The sequence below is a fragment of the Caloenas nicobarica genome, chromosome 2 (assembly GCF_036013445.1).
Source record: "Caloenas nicobarica isolate bCalNic1 chromosome 2, bCalNic1.hap1, whole genome shotgun sequence".
NCBI lineage: Eukaryota > Metazoa > Chordata > Aves > Columbiformes > Columbidae > Caloenas > Caloenas nicobarica.
The window spans coordinates 164,491,891-164,511,625 of NC_088246.1; the positions used below are offsets into that span (position 1 = coordinate 164,491,891).

Consider the following 19,735-nt stretch of genomic DNA (forward strand, 5'->3'; position numbering starts at 1 on the left):
CATAGCTTCAATGGCCCTTAGCAGATGTAGCCGCCCCGTCTGCCGCCGAAGCAGCCCAGGCCTCTGAAGCCGCCCAGGCCTCCAAAGCCGTAGCCATAGCCGAAGGCACCTGAGTTGATGGCAACTCCCTGGGCACCAAGTTCGTTGCCCACGGCAGCCGATGAGGAGGATCCGACGGCGGTGTTCTGGGGATAAGAGGTGAGGATGGGTCCTGGCAGGGTGACCACCACGGTGGAAGGCTGGATGAGGACGCGGGAGTCCTGGCACTGCAGGGAACAGGGCTCGTTGCAGCTGTTGGCCAGCGGGGTGGGTCCGCAAGGGCGGCAGACGTCGTAGCAGGCCATGTGTGTGGTGCGGAGGGGCCCTGGAAGGGACGAGAGGCTGTTGAGCAAGCGCGGGGGCGTGGGGGTGCGAGGAGCGGTGTTGCAGGAGGGCGAGGGAGTGGGGAGGCTGGTGTGGGGCTGTGGGGAGCGTGGCGGTGGGGAGGCGTGAGGGCTGCTGAGTCTGGGGGCAGAGCGTGCTGGAAGAGAGGGGCCAGGCGGGGCAGGAGAAGGAGGGGAAGGGGGCTGAGGCTCACCTTGTTGAGCGCGGAGGGAGGAGAAGGCGTCAGGAGAAGTGTGTGAGGGAGAGAGGCACTGGGCCAGCTTTTATGCTGGTCCTGGCTGGGCGGGACAGCCTTTGCGCATGACGGCATTTTGCAGCCAGCAGCTGTTGGATGCCACAGCCGGGCCAGGAATGAGGAGGGTGTGTTTTCCTTCCCGCAATGCTCCAATTCCTTGTTCTTGTCTTGCGGACGTGTCTGCTTGGCCCCAGCGGCAGCTTTGAAGTGCGAGCATTAGAGGCTGAAGACTTGGTGTTTATGGCGCATGTCAGGGCGGGCAGAGGACGCGGCCAAAGTATAGGAGGGGTGGGGTGTTGTCGGTGAGGTCAACCCATGGCATCCGTGTGGTTTGCGGTTCCATTGTGTGGAGGGGGCCTCATTTCCTTGCAGCGCTGGCAGACTGGTCTGGGCTTTGGAGCTGTGCTGGGCTTGTGGAATTGCATTGTCCATGATGTGGGATCCCTGCCCCCCTTGCTTCCATCCCACTAAGCCTTTCCTTCCACGCTCGTTGTGCTCTATGTGTGTCTTGGTGTGTGTCTTGCTTATGAGCTGGGTGTGCAGGGTTGATGTGTCAAGGTTTTATTAGTGAAGGAACTACACGGTTGGAAGCTGTGACGAGGTTCTAGAAGATTACTCCTGCTACATAGACAGTGTTTGTGTGTAGACGACAAGCTGACACTGTTTCTCCCAGAGAAAGTGGCTGCTCATGTCTTGGACAGCCGTAGTCCTCAAAAACTGAAAAACTGGCTGGATGACTGAGCCCCAAGAGTTGTGGTACTAGAGTTAAATCCATTTGGTGGCCATTCACAAGTGCTTTGCCTCAGGGCTCAGTACTGGGGCCAGTTGTGTTTAATGTCTTTCTCCTTCATCTGGACAAGGAGATTGAGTGCACCCTCAGTACGTTTGCAGATGACACCCAGTTAGGCAGGAGTGTTGACTCACTTGGCACTATGAAGGCTCTACAGAGGGCCCTGGACAGGCTGGATCCCTGGGCTGGGAACAATTGCATGAGCTTCAACAAGGCCAAGTGTCGGGTCCTGCACTTGGGTCACCACAGCCCCATGAATGCTATACGCTTTTGGAAGAGTGGCTGGAAAGCTGCTCGGTGGTATAAGGACCTGGGGCTGTTGGTCGACAGTAGCTGAATATGAGCCAGTGTGCGCACAGGTGGCCAGGACGACCAGCAGCATCCTGGCTTGCGTCAGCACTAGTGTGGTCAGCAGGAGCGGGACAGTGACCATCCCCTGTCCTTGGCACTGGTGAGGCCACACCTTGAATGGTGTGTCCAGTTTTGGGCCCGTCAGGAAAAGGAAGATCTTGAGGTGCTGGAGTGAGTTCAGAGAAGGGGAAAGAAGCTTGTGAAAAGTCTGGAGCACAAGTGTGATGAGGAGCAACTGAGGGACCTGGGGGGTCCAGCCTGGAGAGAAGGAGGCTGAGGGGAGACGTCTTGCTCTCTGCAACTGCTCAAAAAGAGGTTGTAGTAAGGAAGGGATTCAGTCTCTTTTCCCAAGTAACAAGTGACAGAACAAGTAGAAATGGCCTCAAGTTGTGCCAGGGGAGGTCTAGATTGGATATTAGGAAAAACTTCTTCCCAGGAAGTGTTGTCGGGTATTGGAACAGGCTGCGCAAGGCAGTGGTGGAGTGACCATCCCTGGAGGGGTTGAAAAGATGCGTAGTTGAGGTGCCTAGGGCCATGATTTAGAGGTGGGCTTGATAGTGTGGGGTTACCGGTTAGACTCAATGATCTTCTAGGTCTTTTCCAATCAATATGATTCCCTAGCACAGGGCCTCAGGACATGCTGGGGTTTGACAGGCTGGAAAGCATCTTTCTGCACACGACTTTGTGGTGCTGGTGGAGGAAAAGCCGACAAGGAGGCAACAATGCAGCCTTGTGTGAAAAGAGGCCGAGATTCTCCAGGGCAGCTTTGGGATGAGCATTGCCAGTGGGTTTCAAGGTGGTCATGCTGTCTTTCAGTGTTGATGAGGCCCCTTGTTTCGTCTTGTGTCAAGGTAAGAGCTCCCCCAGTGTTACAAGTGTTACTCTCCCTCTTAGTGGAGGGAGAGTAGTGCGGGACCAGTGAAATGCTGAAGGTACTGGAACATGCTTCGTATGAGCTGAAGGTGAGAGAGCTGGGAGGGTTTTAGAGACAGGAGACAAGGCAGCACAAGGAGTTGTCATCAGTGTGTCTAAATACTCAAATGAAAGGGAACAAGGAGAAGGGAATGAGACTCTTGTCATAGGTGCCCACGGCCAGGCCAAGGGTGAATGGGGAGAGTTGAGAAGCCGTGCCATTTCCTTGGAGGACAAGGCAACACTTTTTCAGTGAGAGGATGCTCAAAAAGTGGAACCGCTTGCACAGAGAGATACTGGAGACTCTGTCCTCGGAGATACTGAACATCTGTTTGGAAAGTGCATGGACAGCCCGCTTGAGCTGCTCATGCTTGAGCCGGTAGCAGGTTGGGTTGAACGAGATGATGTCCAGAGGTTCCTTGTGCAGTCAATGATTCTGTTTGCTGTGATGGGCAGCGAGTGGTGCTGGGGAAGTGATTTGGACAAGTACGTGCTGCCATGGGGAGACTGGGTGAGAGGCCAGGGTAGAAGCGCATGAGTGTGTCCAAGCCTTTTCCTTGGGCAAGTGAAGGGTTTGTGTGATAGGCAGGGCCAGGCAGGCCACCAGGCGCATGTGGGTGGTGTTCCTGATGGCATATTTCCTAAGAGACATCTTGTAGCTCTTTTCCACCCACCATGATGGCTCCTTGAGCCCAGGCTTTGTGCCAGGTGAGACTGGACAAACCATGGAAGAAGAAAGCAAGAGGAGACATCTCAGACTGGGATGCAAGAGAACTTTATTGAGGGAAAAAAAATGAAGAGGCTGGAGCACCAAGTGGAAGAGAGCAAGTTGAAGCTCAAAGAAAGATGTGGGAGAAGAGGAGAAGGTCCAAGGGCCATGTTTGCAGGCAGCTGTGGCTGACGCCTTCCCTGCTTCCATGCTTGGTGCCCTGAGAGGAGGAGGCATGGCCAGCAGGTCCATGTGCCAAGAAGGGTCCAGTGGTGAGTCCACAATCCATGCTGTAGCTTCAATGCGGTAGGTGGTGTCGGTCAGGGGTGGTAGCGACAGCCCTTAGCAGATGTAGCCGCCCCTTCTGCCGCCGCAGGAGCCCAGGCCTCCGAAGCCACCCAGGCCTCCGAAGCCATAGCCGTAGCCAAAGGCGCCGGAGTTGATGGCAACTCCCTGGGCACCAAGTTCGTTGCCAACGGCAGCCGATGAGGAGGATCCGACAGCGGTGCTCTGGGGATAAGAGGTGAGGATGGGTCCTGGCAGGGTGACCAGCACGGCGGGAGGCTGGATGACGACGCGGGAGTCCTGGCACTGCAGGGCACAGGGCTCGTTGCAGCTGTTGGCCAGCGGGGTGGGTCCGCAGGGGCGGCAGACGTCGTAGCAGGCCATGTGTGTGGTGCGGAGGGGCCCTGGAAGGGACGAGAGGCTGTTGAGCAAGCGCAGGGGCGTGGGGGTGCGAGGAGCGGTGTTGCAGGAGGGCGAGGGAGTGGGGAGGCTGGTGTGGGGCTGTGGGGAGCGTGGCGGTGGGGAGGCGTGAGGGCTGCTGAGGCTGGGGGCAGAGCGTGCTGCAAGAGAGGGGCCAGGCGGGGCAGGAGAAGGAGGGGAAGGGGGCTGAGGCTCACCTTGTTGAGCGCGGAGGGAGGAGAAGGCGTCAGGAGAAGTGTGTGAGGGAGAGAGGCGCTGGGCCGGCTTTTATGCTGGTCCTGGCTGGGCGGGACAGCCTCTGCGCATGACGGCATTTTGCAGCCAGCAGCTGTTGGATGCCACAGCCTGGCCAGGAATGAGGAGGGTGTGTTTTCCTTCCCACAACACTCTAATTTCTTGTTCTTGTCTTGCGGATGTGTCCAGTTGGCCCTCGCGGCAGCTTTGAAGTGCAAGCATTAGAGGCTGAAGACTTGGTGTTTATGGCGCATGTCAGGGCGGGCAGAGGACGCGGCCAAAGTGTAGGAGAGGTGGGGTGTCGTCGGTGAGGTCATCGCATGGCACTCGTGTGGTTTGCGGTGTGTTCTGAAGAGGGGCCCCATTTCTTCGCAGCCCTGCCAGGCTGGTCTGGGCTTTGGAGCTGTGCCAGGCTCTAGGAACATCCTTATCCATGTGGTTTGGAACCTCTGTGTCTTGCTGCCATCTCATTAAGCCTGTCTTTAGGCTTGGCCTTCCTTCTTGATTGTACTCTGTGGATGTCTTGCTTTTAAGTTTGTAGCCGGTTGTATTGGGTTTGAGTGGCAAGGTTTTGATAGCGTGGGAGCCACAGGAGTGGTTTCTGACATGAGGTTTCAGAAGATTCTGCCATGTTCGATAGAGAGTCCACATGTGCAAAAGTATGAGGCTGCGGGGAAGAAGACCATCCTTGGTGAACAGAGATCTTTGGCTGGATCTCAGGAAAACTAAGAGAGTTTATGACTTTTAGAAGAAGGGGCTGATAACTCAGGAGCACTAACAGAGGTGTCATGAGGGTATGCAGGGAGAAAATCAGAATTGCCAAAGCCCAGCTGGAACTTAATCTAGCTACTGTCCTAAAAGAGAATAAAATTTGTTTCTAGACATACATCATCAGCAAAAGGAGGGTAAGGAGAATCTCCATCCTTTATAGGGTGTCTGGAGGAACATAGAGACACAGCATGAAAAAAAGGCCCTAATGTCTTCTTTGCCTGAGTATTTAATAGGAAGAGCAGTTGTCCTCTGTGTACCCAGCCCTCTGAGCTGGAAGACAGGGATGAGGAGCAGAATGAAGCCCCCGAAATCGAAGAGAAAATGGTTGGTGACCTGCTACACCAGTTAGACACACACCAGTCTGTGAGGCCTGATGGGAACCAACCAAGGGTACTGCGGGAGCTGCTGGAGGTGCTCCCCAAGCCACTTTCTGTCATTTCTCAGCAGTCCTGGCTCACCAGGGAGGTCTCAGTTGACTGGAGGTTGGCAAATGTGATACTTATCTACAAGAAGGGCAGGAAGGAGGATCTGTGGAACTAAAACCCTGTCAGTCTGACCTCGGTGCCGGGTAAGGTCATGGAGCAGATCATGTGGTGTGGCGTCATGCTGCACATACAGGACAACCAAGCAGGTGATCAGGCCCAGTCTGCGTGTGTTTATGAAAGGCAGGTCCTGCCTGACTAACCTCATCTCTTCTATGACAATGTGACCCGCTTAGTGGATGAGGGAATGGCTGTGGATTTTGTCTACCAAGATGTTAGTAAAGCCTTTGACGCTGTTTCCTCAGGAGAAAGTGGCTGCTCATGGCTTGGACAGTCATCCTCTACTCAGGCTAAACCACTGGCCGGATGGCTGGGCCTGAAGAGTTGTGGTGACTGGAGTTAAATTCTGTTGGGGCCGGTCACAAGGGGTGTTTCCCGGTGCTCATTACTCGGGCCATTTCTGTTTAACATGTTTCTCCATGATCTGGATGAGGGATCGATTTGGTGTGCTCTTTTTTGCAGATAACACCAAGTTAGGTGGGAGTGTTAATCTGCTGGAGGGCAGGAAGGCTCTACAGAGGCCCCTGGACAGGCTGGATGAATGGGTTGAGACCAATTGCATGAGGTTCATCAAGGCCAAATGCCGGGTCCTGCACGTGGGTCAGCACAACCCCGTGAACACTACAGGCTTGGGAAAGAGCGGCTGGAAAGCTGCCTGGCGGCAAAGGTCCTGGTTGTGTTGGTTGACGGATGGCTAAATGTGAGCCAGCAGTGTGCTGAGGTGGCCAGGAGGTCCACCAGCATCCTGGCTTGTGCTAGTACTAGTGTGGCCAGCAGGAGGAGGGCAGTGACTGTCCCCCTGTCCTGGGCGCTGGTGGGGCCAAACCTCGAATCCTGGGTTCAGTTTTGGGCCTCTCATGACATGAAAGACCTTGAGGTGCTGGAGCGAGTTCAGAGAAGGTCAACAAAGCTGGGTCGAAGGACAGATCTGATGGTGTGAAGCTGAGGGACCTGGGAGTGTTTTGCCTGGAGAAAAGCAGGCTGAAGGGAGACCTCCTTGCTCTCTAAAATTACCTGAAATGAGCCTGCAGCGAGGGGGAGGTTGGTATCTTCTCCCAAGAAGTAAGCAACAGGATGAGAGGAAGTTGCCTCAAGTGGCACCAGGGGAGGTTTAGACTGCATATTAGGAAAAATTTCTTCCCCAGAAAGGGCTGTCAGGCACTGGAACAGGCTGCTTATGGAAGTGGTGGAGGCACCATCCCTGGAGGTGTTTAGCAGACATGTAGACCAGGTTCTTAGGGACATGGTTTAGAGGCGGGCTTGACCATGTTGGCTACATGGTTACACTCAGTGATCATAGGTCTTTTCCAATAAAAATGGTTCTATGATTCAATAGTGCCGGGCTCCAGGCCATGCTGGGGTTCGACAGGATGCAAAGCTGTTTTGCTGAGCACGACTTTGTGGTGCTGGTGGAGGAAAAGCTGACAAGGAGGCAATAATGCAGCCTTGTGGCAAAAGAGGTCAAGGTTCTCCAGGGCAGCGTTGGGATGAGCGTTGGCAGCAGGTCAGCGGAGGTGATCTTGCTGTCTCATCAGTGCTTGTGAAGCCCCATTTGAAGCTGTGTGTCGAGCTGAGGGCTCCTCAGTGGAAGAAGGACGTGAACTTAGTGGAGCGAGTCAAGAACTGGGCCACTGAGGCACTAAATGGACTGGAGAATCCTTCCTGTGCTGAGAAGGTGGGAGAGCTAGGAGGTTTTTCAGGCACAAGGACAGGTCGCATAGAGGAGATGTCATCAATGTGTCTAAATGCTTAAGTGACGTGAACAAGGACAAGGGAATGAGACTCGTGACATTGGTGCCCACCGCCAGGCCAAGGGTGAATGGAGAAAGCAGAGAAGCTGTACCGTTTCCTTGGACGAGAGGGCAACCCTTTTTCCGTGAGAAGGTGGTCAAGCAGTGGAACAGGTTGCACAAAGAGATCTTGGAGTGTCCATCCTTGGAGATACAGAACATCTGACTGGACATTGCATGGACAGCCCGCTTGAGCTGACCATGCTCAAGCAGGTTGGGTTGAACTAGATGATGTCCAGAGGTTCCTTGTGCAGTCAATGATTCTGTTTGCTGTGATGGGCAGCGAGTGGTGCTGGGCAAGAGAGTTGGAGAAGTACGTGCTGCCATAGGGAGCCTGGGTGAGAGGCCAGGGTAGAAGTGCATGAGCGTGTCCAAGCCATTGATGGGTGGAGTGAAGGGCTTGTGTGACAGCCTGGAAGACCAGCTGGTCCTTGGGTGTTGTACCTGAAGACATGCTTCCTAAGAGAGGTCTTGTGGCTCTTTTCCAACCGCTGTGATGGCCTTTTGAGCCCTGGCTTCATGCCAGATGAGGTTGGAAGTGGCTTGGGAGAAAAAAGGAAAGAAAAAAGGAAGACAAGGCATATCAATCTGGGATGCAAGCGAACTTTATTGAGGGGAAGGAGTGAAAAGGCAGGAGCGCTAAGTGGAAGACAGCAAGTCTGAGGTGCAATGAAGGAAGAGGGACGAGAAGGTCCACAGGCCACGTTTGGCAGCAGCCCAGGCTGGTCCCTTCCCTGCTTCTGTGCTTGGTGCCTGGAGGGGAGGAGCCGTGGACAGCAGCTCCGTGTGCCAGGAAGGGCCTAGAGGTGCGTGTCCTCAGTCCGTGCCGTGGCTTCCAGGGTGTGTGTGGTTGGTATAATGAGCAACATTCAGCTGAAGAACACTTAATCCAACTGTCTTGAGATACGTTTTAAAGCAGGACTCAACTATTTGTGCAGGCTTCCAAATGTCTACATGTGCACAGTCAGTGGTGTCTGTAGTTCGTGATTAGGTGTCATTCTTCTGTTTGTTCTATCAGCAGGCTGACCTGAAACTGAAAGGATTTACAAATCTTTAGGTTAGCAAATGCAGACAGGATTCATTCTTTTAAGTGATGAGAGAAACCTGACCACTTCAGGGCTGAGCAGAAGTGAAAGCAAGATAATAGGGGCATTGTCCCAATGCCTCTGAAACACTGACAGACTTGGAGTATCGACCGGCTCTCTAAGAAGCCTGTTCCAGTGTTTGGCCACCACCTCAGTAAATATATCTTTCCCGTAATATAGTCTGAACCTCCCTGATTCAGCTTTGAACCATTCCCGTGTGTCCTGTCACTGGATCCCAAGGAGAAGAGCTCAGCACCTCTCTCTCCACGTCCCCTCCTCAGGAAGCTACAGAGAGCAATGGGGTCACCCCTCAGCCTCCTTCTCTCCCAACGAGATAAGCCCAGTGTCCTCGGTTGCTTCCCTAACATATGCCTTCCAGCCCTTTCACCAGCTTTGTTGCTGAACTCCCGGTGCCTTCAAGTACCTTCAGGTCCTTCGTAAACTGTGGGACTCAGAAGAGCTCACAGTACTCCCCTACTGGGGACAGGATCAAAAGCTTTACTAAAACCCAGAAAAACTACATCCTCTACTTTCCCTTCATCCACGAGGCAGGTGACCTTATTGTAGAAGGATATGGAATTAAACAGGGTTTTCCCTTAATGAACCTCTGTTAACTCTACCTGATGAATACATTATCCCTAAATGCCTTTCAGCAGCACTCAGTTGGATCTTCTCCATAATTTTCCAGGTACTGTGGTCAGACTAACAGGTCTGCAGATTCCTGGTGCTTCGCTCACACTCTTTTTTTAAATTGGAATAACGTTGGCTGGCTTGCAGTGAGTAAGGAGCTCTCTAGACTCCCCAAACCTGCTGAATTCAGTGGAGGTGAGTGTCGAGATGTTTGTTCACTGTGTGAGCAGTGTTTGTTGGTGAGGAAGATGAGGTGGGGCAGGAAGGGTCTCTGTGCGTCTGTGTTGATGGTGCTGGAGTGGCTGGCAGGCAAGAGGCAGGTTGGGCCAGTGCAGGGCTGGGCTGGGGGTGCTGGTGAGCCAGGTGGACTCATGTCTGCCCCTCAGAATGGGGGGTTGTATATCTGGATGTGCATAAGTCCATGGGGAAAGGTGGTTTGAACCCACAATTGCTCAGGGAGCTTCTTGATTTCCTTGCACTGGACATAGAGGAATCTCATGGAGCTGAGCAAAGGGAGAAGCCAAGTGCTGTTCCTGGGGAGGAGTCAGTGCTGCCAGAAGGAATGGCTGGGGGGCAGTTGGATAGAAAGCAGCTTAGCAGAGAAGCAACTTGTAGTCCTTGTAAAGAACAAATAGACCTAGAGCGGGGCATGAACCCTTGAGGGAAAAGGGTCCACCAGTCTCCAGGGCAGCATTGGGAAAAGTGCTGCCAGGAGGTTGAAGGATGTGATCCTTCCTCTCTCCTCAGCCCTGGTGAGTTCCCATGTGGGGTCTTGTGGGCAGGTTGGGGATCCCCATTGTAAGAAGGGCATGGAATTGGTGCAGCATGACCAGTGCAGGGCCACAAATTGCTAAATGGACTGGAATATCTTCCACCTGAGGAGAGGCTGAGAGAGCTGGGACTATGGAGTAGAGGTGGTGGAGACTCCATCCTGGGAGATGCTGAAGCCCCGAGCGACCATGGTTACTGACAACATGCTCTGGGTGTCCCTGCCTTAGCAGGTGGGTTGAAGCACATGCTCTCCAGACTTCCCTGCAACACTAAATGATTCTGAGATTCTGTTAACCAGGAGGACCAAAGGCTCATACTGGGGAAGAGAGTCAGGTGTGTGCTGGCATGGGGAGATGTCGTTAGAATTATGTTCAGGGGAACATTATCGGGTCAAAGTATTTGTCTGAGCTAGTGATAGTCTTGTGCCACATCATGGAAGCCCCATTGATGACAGCTTGTTTTGGTGGTGGTCATGCTGGTTACGTGTTTCAGAGGAGAGGTCTTGTGGTGCATGTTCACCTACTCCGATGGCCTATTGAGCCCTGTCATTGCTTTGAGTGAGGATGGAATAACCTCAGGAGAAAAAAGGAAAAGGAGGCACCTCAGGCTGGGATGCAGGAGAGCTTTATTGAGGAACAAAAAGAGAGAAAAGGCAGGAGCACCAGGTAGAAGATCGCAAGTATAAGTTGACCACAGGGTGACGATCTGATGATGTCACTTGTGTGACATAGATCTTGCCAGAGCACCAAGATCTTCCTGCCTGTTTTAGAGGAGGAGCCATGGACAGCAGGTCCACGTACCAAGAAGGGTCCAGAGGTGAGTCCTGAGTCCATGCCTGCAATCTGGGGTTTGGTTTTGGGCCCCTGATGACAAGAAGGACCTTGAGGTGCTGGAGTGAGTTCAGAAAAGGGGAAGGAATCTTGTGAAAAGTCTGGAGCACAAGTGGGATGGGGAGCAGCTGAGGGACTTGGGGGTTTCCGTCTGGAGAACAGGAGGCTGAGAGGAGACCTTCTCGCTCTCTGCAACTGCCTGAAAGGAGGTCGTAGAGCGGAGGGTGTTGGTCTCTTCTGGGAAGTGACAGAACTGGAGAAAGTGGCTTAAAGTTGCCCCAGGGGAGGCTTAGTACAGCTATTAGGGAAAAAGCCTTCCCCTAAAGGGTTTCAGGCATTGGAACAGGCTGCCCAGGGCAGTGGTGGAGTCACCCTCTCTGGAGGTGTGTAAAAGCTGTGTACATGTGGTGCTTGACGACAGGGGTTAGTGGTAGACTTGGTATTGTTAGGCTGGCAGCAGAACTTGATGATCTGGAAAGTTATTTTGTAACTCAAACAATTCCATGATTCTACAAGACTGGCCAGCCAGCTCCAAGGGAAACCCACTGCTGGCTAAAGCTGAGCCAGTCAGCAATGGTGGTAGCACCTCTGCGAAAACATGTTTATGAAGGGGCAAAAACTATTTCAGAATAGTAACTGGAAGAGAGGAGGGAATAAAGGTGGGAGACAAATCTCTAGAGACAGCAAGGTGAGTGAAGAAGGAGGAGCAGGAGGTGCTGTAGGTTGTGGAGCAGAGATTGCCCTGCAGCCTGTGGTGAAGAACTGGGCTGAAGCAGGTTGTCCCCCTGCAGCCCGTGGAGGTTCACATTGGAGGAGATGTCCACAGTGGAGGAGATAAGCACCTGCAGCCTGTGGAGGACCTGACGCTGGAGCAGGTGGGTGCACCCACAGGAGGCGTGACCCTGTATGAAGCCTGTGTTGGACCACAGCCTTGGCAGGACCCGCAAACCCATGAGGAATGTATAAATACTTAATGATTCTGTGATTGTGCTTGTGGTAGAGCCGGACAGCCGTGCTGAGGAAGAAAGATAGTCAAGTGTGTGCTGGCCTTGGGAGGTCTCATCAGAGGCATGTTGAGGAGAGTGTTCTGGTGTCCAGGTCTTTCTTTGATCCAATGATGGGCTTGTGTCATGTTCTGGAAGACCTCCAGAATACTGGTCTGTGTTCTTGGTGGTCTAGGTGGTGCCATATTTCCTGGGAGAGGTCTTGTGGCCCATTTCCCCCTATCCAGTTTGCTTCTTGAGCCATGGCATTGTGCTGTATGAGGTTGGAGGAGCCTTGAGAGAGGAAAGTAAAGTGAGACGTGTCAGGCTGGGATGCAAGAGAACTTTATTGAGGAAAAAAAAGAGTGAAAAGGCAGGAGTGCCAAGTAGAAGGTGACAAGTATAAGCTGCACGTAGGGCGACCATCAGCTGAGGTTGCTTCTGTGACCTAGATGTTGCCAGAGCACCAAGATCTTCCTCCCTCCTTTAGAGGAGGAGCCGTGGACAGCAGGTCTCCGTGCCAAGAAGGATCCAGAGGTGAGTCCACAATCCATGCCATAGCTTCAATGGCCCTTAGCAGATGTAGCCGCCCCGTCTGCCGCCGAAGCAGCCCAGGCCTCCGAAGCCGCCCAGGCCTCCGAAGCTGTAGCCATAGCCGAAGGCACCTGAGTTGATGGCAACTCCCTGGGCACCAAGTTCGTTGCCCACGGCAGCCGATGAGGAGGATCCAACGGTGGTGTTCTGGGGATAAGAGGTGAGGATGGGTCCTGGCAGGGTGACCACCACGGTGGAAGGCTGGATGACGACGCGGGAGTCCTGGCACTGCAGGGAACAGGGCTCGTTGCAGCTGTTGGCCAGCGGGGTGGGTCCGCAGGGGCGGCAGATGTCGTAGCAGGCCATGTGTGTGGTGCGGAGGGGCCCTGGAAGGGACGAGAGGCTGTTGAGCAAGCGCAGGGGCGTGGGGGTGCGAGGAGCGGTGTTGCAGGAGGGCGAGGGAGTGGGGAGGCTGGTGTGGGGCTGTGGGGAGGTGTGAGGGCTGCTGAGGCTGGGGGCAGAGCGTGCTGGAAGAGAGGGGCCAGGCGGGGCAGGAGAAGGAGGGGAAGGGGGCTGAGGCTCACCTTGTTGAGCGCGGAGGGAGGAGAAGGCGTCAGGAGAAGTGTGTGAGGGAGAGAGGCGCTGGGCCGGCTTTTATGCTGGTCCTGGCTGGGCGGGACAGCCTTTGCGCATGACGGCATTTTGCAGCCAGCAGCTGTTGGATGCCACAGCCTGGCCAGGAATGAGGAGGGTGTGTTTTCCTTCCCGCAATGCTCCGATTTCTTGTTCTTGTCTTGCGGACGTGTCCAGTTGGCCCTGGCGGCAGCTTTGAAGTGCGAGCATTAGAGGCTGAAGACTTGGTGTTTATGGCGCATGTCAGGGCGGGCAGAGGATGCGGCCAAAGCATAGGAGAGGTGGGGTGTCATCAGTGAGGTCATCCCATGGCACTCGTGTGGTTTGCGGTTGCATTGTGTGGAGGGGGCCTCATTTCCTTGCAGCGCTGGCAGACTGGTCTGGGCTTTGGAGCTGTGACAGGCGTGAGCGACTGCCCCTTCCATGGTGTTTGATGCCCCACCTGCATTCTGCCATCTCATTAAGCCTGTCATTAGGCCTGGCCTTTGGTCTTGATTGTGCTCTGTGGGTGTCTTTGTGCCCTCTTGCTTGTAAGCTTGTAGCTGTGTGTATTAATTTTCTGTGGCAAGGTTTGGTTAGCAGACGGGCTTCATGGTTTTCTTCTGTGAGAATGTACCAGAAGATTCTCCCATGTGTGAGGGAGAGTCCCCATATGCCGAAAGACAAGCTGGCAGGGAAGAAGACAGGCCTGGCCTTAACTGAAGAGTTTGGCTTGAACTCATGATTAAAAAGAGAGCTTTTGACATCTGCAAGAAGAGGCAGGAGACTGAGCAGGATCACCAGGATGTTTTTAGGTTATGCAGGGGGAAAATTAGAAGGGCCAAAGCCCAACTAGAACTTAATCCAGCTCCTGCTAGAGAAGACAATAGAAATTTCTCCGTATAAGTTTTTGCAGCAAAAGGACAGCTAAGGAGAATCTCCAGCTTGTAGTGGATTCAAGGAGCAACACACTGTGGTGAGGAACTTGGCTGAAGCAGGTTGTCCCGCTGCATTCCATAGAGGTTCACAGTGGAGGAGATGTCCCCGGTGCAGGAAATATCTACCTGCAGCCTGGGAAGGACCTGATGCCAGAGCAGGTGGGTGAATCCAAATGATGTGTGACCGTGTGTGAAACTTGTGTTGGAACAAGTTCCTGGCAGGACCTGTGAACCCATGAGGCCGGATAAATACTAAATGAATTGGTGGTTCTGTTTTGGGTAATACCAGAGAGTCTTATTGGGGAAGAGTTAGTCAAGTGTGTGCTGTCATTGAGAGGTCTCATCAGTAGCAGCGAAGAGTTGTCATATTGAACCGTTTGTTTGCTCCAGTGTGGGCTTCTGTCATGGTCTGGAATCTCCCCAGATGCTGCTCTGTGTTGTGGGTGGTAGTGGTGGTCACCACATATTTCCTAGGAGAGGTCCTGCGGCCCTTTTCCTCAAACCCCATTGGAATCTTGAGCCCTGGCTTTAAGCCAGGGGAGGCTGGATGAGCCTTGAAAGAAGAAAGGAAGAGGACATGTCTCTGGATGGGATGCAGGAGAGCTTTATTGAAGGGAAAGAATGAAAATGAAGGAGCAGCAAGTTGAATACAGCCCGTATGAGGTGCAAGTAGGGTGATGGTCAGCCAAGGTCCCTTGTGTGAGATACATCTTTCCAGAGCACAAAGAGGAAGAGGAAGGCCCACATGCCAGGCCCACCTAGAGGTGCGTGTCCTCAATCTGTGTCGTGGCTTCCAGGGTGTGTGTGGTGGGCATCAGGGGTGGTGGCGAGGGCCCTTAGCAGGGGTAGCGGCCCCTTCTGCCGCCAAAGCCGCCCAGGCCTCCGAAGCCGTAGGGGTGTCATCAGTGAGGTCATCCTATCGCACTCACGTGGTTTGGAGGTGCGTTGTGAAGAGGGGGTCCCATTTCCTCGCAAGCCCTGGCAGACTGGTCTGGGTTTCCAGCTCTGCCGGTTGTGAGTGGCTGCCCCTTCTATGGTGTTCTGTTGCCTTCCGCTTTGCTGTCTTCTTGCTAAGCTCGAATTTAGGCCTGGCTTTCCCTCTTGAGTGTTCTCTGTGGGTGTTTTGGTGCCCTCTTGCATGTAAGCTTGTAGCTGGCTGTACTTGGTTTACGTGGAAAGGTGTTGGTAGCGAGGGAGCTACAGTGGTTGCTTCTCTGAGAAGTTTCCAGAAGCTTCCAGCATGTTCAATAGTGCCTGTGCCACGTGGGTCCCAAAGGGACTTTCTGCTGGCCGCTTCTGAGCTAATTAGCCATGGTGGTGTCACCTCTATGATAACATGTTTAAAAAGGGGAAGAAAGAGTGGCCCTGTAACTGGAAGAAAGGAATGAGGATATGTGAGAGAAAAAAGTCTAGAGACTCCAAGGTCAGTGAGGAAGAAGGGGCAGGAGGTGCACCAGAGCAGAGATTCCCCTGCCTCCTGTGATAAATCTCTTTGCTGAAGCAGGTTGATCTCCTGTACGCTGTGGAGGACCTAATTCTGAAACAGTTAGATGTGTCTGTTTTGGCTGTGACAGTAATTGCTGGGTGATCTCCCTGTCTTGATCTTGAGTCAGGAGCCTTTTCTCATATTTTCTTTTAGCATCCAGTTGAGGAGAAGGAGTGATTGAGCAGCTTGGTGGGCACCTGACAGCCAGCCAAGGTCAACCCACCGCAGAGCCCCATCTTCCTGGCAGGCTCCTGGTCCTCAGTGCCCCAGGCTGTGCCTCAGGGAGCCCACACTGAGGAGGACGATGACCTCACAAAGGGGCTTTCTGTGTGACCTCAGAGCACAGGGACGGTTGCTTGGTATCCCCTGCACTGGTGCTCCTGGGACCCTGCAGCAGGGAGGCTGGTGGTCCAGAGACCCCCTGTGTGGGTCACTGTGGGGCTCTGCAGTGAAGAGGGGATGGTGGCCTGGGGGTCCCCCCCCACCACCACTTGGGGATCCCACAGCAAGGTGAGAACTCTGTTTTGGGGACTCCGGGTTCATGGCCTGGGGACTCCTGCGTAGCTGGAATGGGGACCATGCAGCCAGGTGGACAGTGCAACAAGGACCCACACTTGGGTCAGCTGAGGACCCCACAGCAAGGGGGTGGTGACCTGGGCACCCAGGGTCCTGGTAACAAGGGGACTCTGGTTTTGGCCCTGTGACTTGACCATGAGGGAAGATGTTTTCATGGGCACTGCCAGGTGGTTGCGCTGGGGACCACAGCAAGAATTGGCCATGACAGGGGACCCCACATGGGTGCCCTGACAACCTGCAGCACAGGCAAGAAGTGCAGGGTCTGTTGATGTATTTACTGATTGCAGCTTTTTTGGAGGTGTTATTTAAAGAGGGCATTTTCACTCAATCTTATCCCTCTGAGTTCACCAACTACAGTCATGCAAGGCCTTTGGTTTCTTTTTTGGCAGCATTTCTGCTCATTCATTCCCACTTTCACCCCCTGCTCCTCCCAGCAGTAGTTTTGTGGCCATCTGGTGAAAATTATCTATTTATTGGAGAGGCGCTGTTGATTTTCATGTCCTGACAGGCACTTTCTTGAACCTCCAGGTGCTTCTAGAGCAGCTGGTGCCTGACAGCTGCCCCCTGATTGGCAGGTTGTTACCTCCTGCCTGATGGTCAGGTTGTTATCTGCCCCCTGATTGGCTGGTCATGGAGGTGCTTAGGCAGTGCCTGGCTGTGGGGAGGGGAGGCTACAACTGGGGGTCTGAGGCTGATGAGGTCTGGGAGAGCTGGTGAGGCCAGTGAGAGTCTCAGGGGAGCGGGACCGGCAGGCAGGGGAGGCTGGTGAGGGATGGACTTTGGGGTGTGAATGTGGGGTGAATGCCGAGGGGTGAGGCCATTTCTCTGCGCAGTGTTTGTGGAGCTAAAGTGGGACTGGGCATAGTGGAGGGGCAATGGGAGGCGTGCATGGTTCTCAGGGTTGTGCGCCTGAGAAGCTCGAGGGGATGTTTGCATGGCAAAGGCTGGCTGAGGCAGAACAGATAAGGCTAGGCTAGAGCAGTGCCATTGGAAGGGACCTATGGTGATCATCTAGACCCCAAAACAGGGTTCTTTACCTGGTGTGCATACAAATGAGCCAAATTTAGCACACAGGGACGAGATGTCATTTATTACAGAGTTGTGCAAGTCTGGATGCTAGAATAAAGCCAGCATGCCAGCAAGAAAAGTAAAAGGCATTATAAACATAATGTTATCACTAGCTTTACACCCTAAAGAGCCAATTGGTTGCACATTTGCATATTGCATTACATAATCCTTTTAGTGTATAATGAGCAACATTCAGCTGAAGGACAATTTATCCAACCGTCTTTAGATATGTGTTAAAGCAAGGCAACTATTTGTGCAGGCTTCCAAATGTCTAAAGCTGCACGGTCAGTGGTGTCTGTAGTTCATGATTAGATGTTATGCAAGTCACTCTTCTCTTTGTTTCATGAGCACACTGACCTGAATCTGAAAGGATTTATGTATCATTTGGTTAGCAATTGCAGACAGGATTCATTCTTTTAAGTGATGACAACAGCCTGATCACTTCAGGGCTGAGCAGAAGTGAAAGCAAGATAATGAGGGCATTGTCCCAATGCCTCTGAAACGCTGACAGAATTGGAGTATTGACCAGCTCTCTAGGAAGCCTGTTCCAGTGTTCGGCCACCACCTCAGTAAATATATCTTTCCTATAATATAGTCGGAACCTCCCTGATTCAGCTTCGAACCATTCCCATGTGTCTTGTCACTGGATCTGATGGAGATGAGCTCAGCACCTCTGTCTCTACATCCTCCACCTTCCCTTCATCCACGAGGCAGGTGACCTTATTGTAGAAGGATAGGAAATTTAACAGGACTTTCCCTTAATGAACCCTTGTTGACTGTACCTGAGGATTACATTATCCTTAAATGCCTTTCAGCAGCACTCAGTTGGATCTTCTCCATAATTTTCCAGGTACTGTGGTCAGACTAACAGGTCTGCAGATTCCTGGCGCTTCACTCACGCTCTTTCTTTAAATTAGAATAACGTTGGCTGGCTTGCAGTGAGTAGGGAGCTCTCTAGACTCCCCAAACCTGCTGAATTCAGTGGAGGTGAGTGTCGAGACAGTGGTCACTGCGTGAGCAGTGTTTGTTGGTGAGCAAGATGAGGTGGGGCAGGAAGGGTCTCTGTGCGTCTGTGTTGATGGTGCTGGAGTGGCTGGCAGGCAAGAGGCAGGTTGGGCCAGTGCAGGGCTGGGCTGGGGGTGCCAGTGAATCAGGTGAACTCACATCTGCGCCCCAGGAAGTGGGGTTGTGTATCTGGATGTCCATAGGTCCACAGGGAAAGGTGGTTTAAACCGTGATTGCTGAGGAACCTTCCTGATTTCCTTGCACTGGACATAGTGGAATGTCATGGAGCTGAGCAAGGGGAGAGGCCAAGTCCTGTTTCTGGGGAGGACTCAGCGCTGGCAGCAGCGATGGCTGGGAGGCAGTTGGATTGAAAGCAGCTTAGCAGAGAAGGACCTTGTGGTCCTGGTGGAGAACAAATGGACCCTGAGGTGGCAATGAACCCCTGAGGCAAAAGGGGCCACCAGTCTCCAGGGCAAAGTGTTGTCAAGATGTTGAGGGAGGTGGCCCTTCCTCTCTCTTCAACATTGTGAAGGTCCCATGTGGGGTCCTGTCTGCAGGTCTTGGCTCTGCAGTGGAAAAAGGGCATGGAATTAGTGGAGCAAGATGAGTGCACGGCCATGAAGATGCTAAAGGGGCTGCAACATCTTCCACCTGACCAGAGGCTGAGAGAGCTTGGACTTTGGAGTGGAAGTGGTAGAGACTCCAACCTGGGACATATTTTAACCCAACTGGCTGGGGTTTATGACAACATGCTCTAGGTGGCCCTGCCTTAGCAAGTGGGTTGAAGCACATGCTCTCCAGATTTTCCTGCCAGACTAAATGATTCTGAGATTCTGTTTCTCAGGAGGACCATAGGCTCATGCTGGGGAAGAGAGTCAGGTGTGTGCTGGCATGGGGAGGTGTTGATAGCGGCATGTGCAGGGAAGCATTATAAAGTCGAAGCCTTTGAGCCAGTAATGGTCTTGTGACACATCACTGAAGCCCCATAGATGCCAGTCTGTTTTGGGGGTGGTCATGCTGGTTACGTGTTTCAAAGGAGAGGTCATGTAGTGCATGTTCACTCAACCTGATGGCTTGTTGAGCCCTGCCATTGCTTCGGGTCAGGTAGGAAAAACCTCAGGTGAAAAAAGGAAGAGGAGGCTTCTCATGCTGGGATGCAAGAGAACTTTATTGAGGAAATTAGAGAGTGAAAAGGCAGGAGCGCCAAGTAAAAAGTCACAACTATAAGCTGCACGTAGGGCGACCATCAGCTGAGGTTGCTTCTGTGACCTAGATGTTGCCAGAGCACCAAGATCTTCCTCCCTCCTTTAGAGGAGGAGCCATGGACAGCAGGTCCCCGTGCCAAGAAGGGTCCAGAGGTGAGTCCACAATCCATGCCGCAGCTTCAATGCGGTAGGTGGTGTGCGTCGGGGTGGTGGTGACAGCCCTTAGCAGATGTAGCCGCCCCTTCTGCCGCCACAGGAGCCCAGGCCTCCGAAGCCGCCCAGGCCTCCGAAGCCATAGCCATAGCCGAAGGCACCAGAGTTGATGGCAACTCCCTGGGCCCCAAGTTCGTTGCCCACAGCAGCCGATGAGGAGGATCCGACGGCGGTGTTCTGGGGATAAGAGGTGAGGATGGGTCCTGGCAGGGTGACCACCACGGTGGAAGGCTGGATGAAAATGCGGGAGTCCTGGCACTGCAGAGAACAGGGCTCGTTGCAGCTGTTGGCCAGCGGGGTGGGTCCGCAGGGGCGGCAGATGTCGTAGCAGGCCATGTGTGTGGTGCGGAGGGGCCCTGGAAGGGACTAGAGGCTG

The 19,735-nt window shown here is 53.4% G+C and overlaps 4 protein-coding genes across 4 annotated transcripts; all 4 read right to left on the reverse strand.

Moving 5' to 3' along the window:
• Positions 1-17: 17 nt before the first annotated feature.
• Positions 18-344, reverse strand: LOC135985354 (feather beta keratin-like). The gene has a single exon (XM_065628593.1). It carries the CDS (start codon positions 342-344, stop codon positions 18-20), a length of 327 nt encoding a protein of 108 aa, XP_065484665.1.
• A 3,379-nt stretch (positions 345-3,723) lies between these two features.
• On the reverse strand, positions 3,724-4,050 carry LOC135985357 (feather beta keratin-like). Its single transcript, XM_065628598.1, has one exon. The coding sequence runs from the start codon at positions 4,048-4,050 to the stop codon at positions 3,724-3,726; it is 327 nt and encodes a 108-aa protein (XP_065484670.1).
• Positions 4,051-12,295: 8,245 nt separating this feature from the next.
• On the reverse strand, positions 12,296-12,622 carry LOC135985332 (feather beta keratin-like). Its single transcript, XM_065628539.1, has one exon. The coding sequence runs from the start codon at positions 12,620-12,622 to the stop codon at positions 12,296-12,298; it is 327 nt and encodes a 108-aa protein (XP_065484611.1).
• A 6,746-nt stretch (positions 12,623-19,368) lies between these two features.
• Positions 19,369-19,695, reverse strand: LOC135985530 (feather beta keratin-like). The gene has a single exon (XM_065628954.1). It carries the CDS (start codon positions 19,693-19,695, stop codon positions 19,369-19,371), a length of 327 nt encoding a protein of 108 aa, XP_065485026.1.
• Positions 19,696-19,735: the final 40 nt, after the last annotated feature.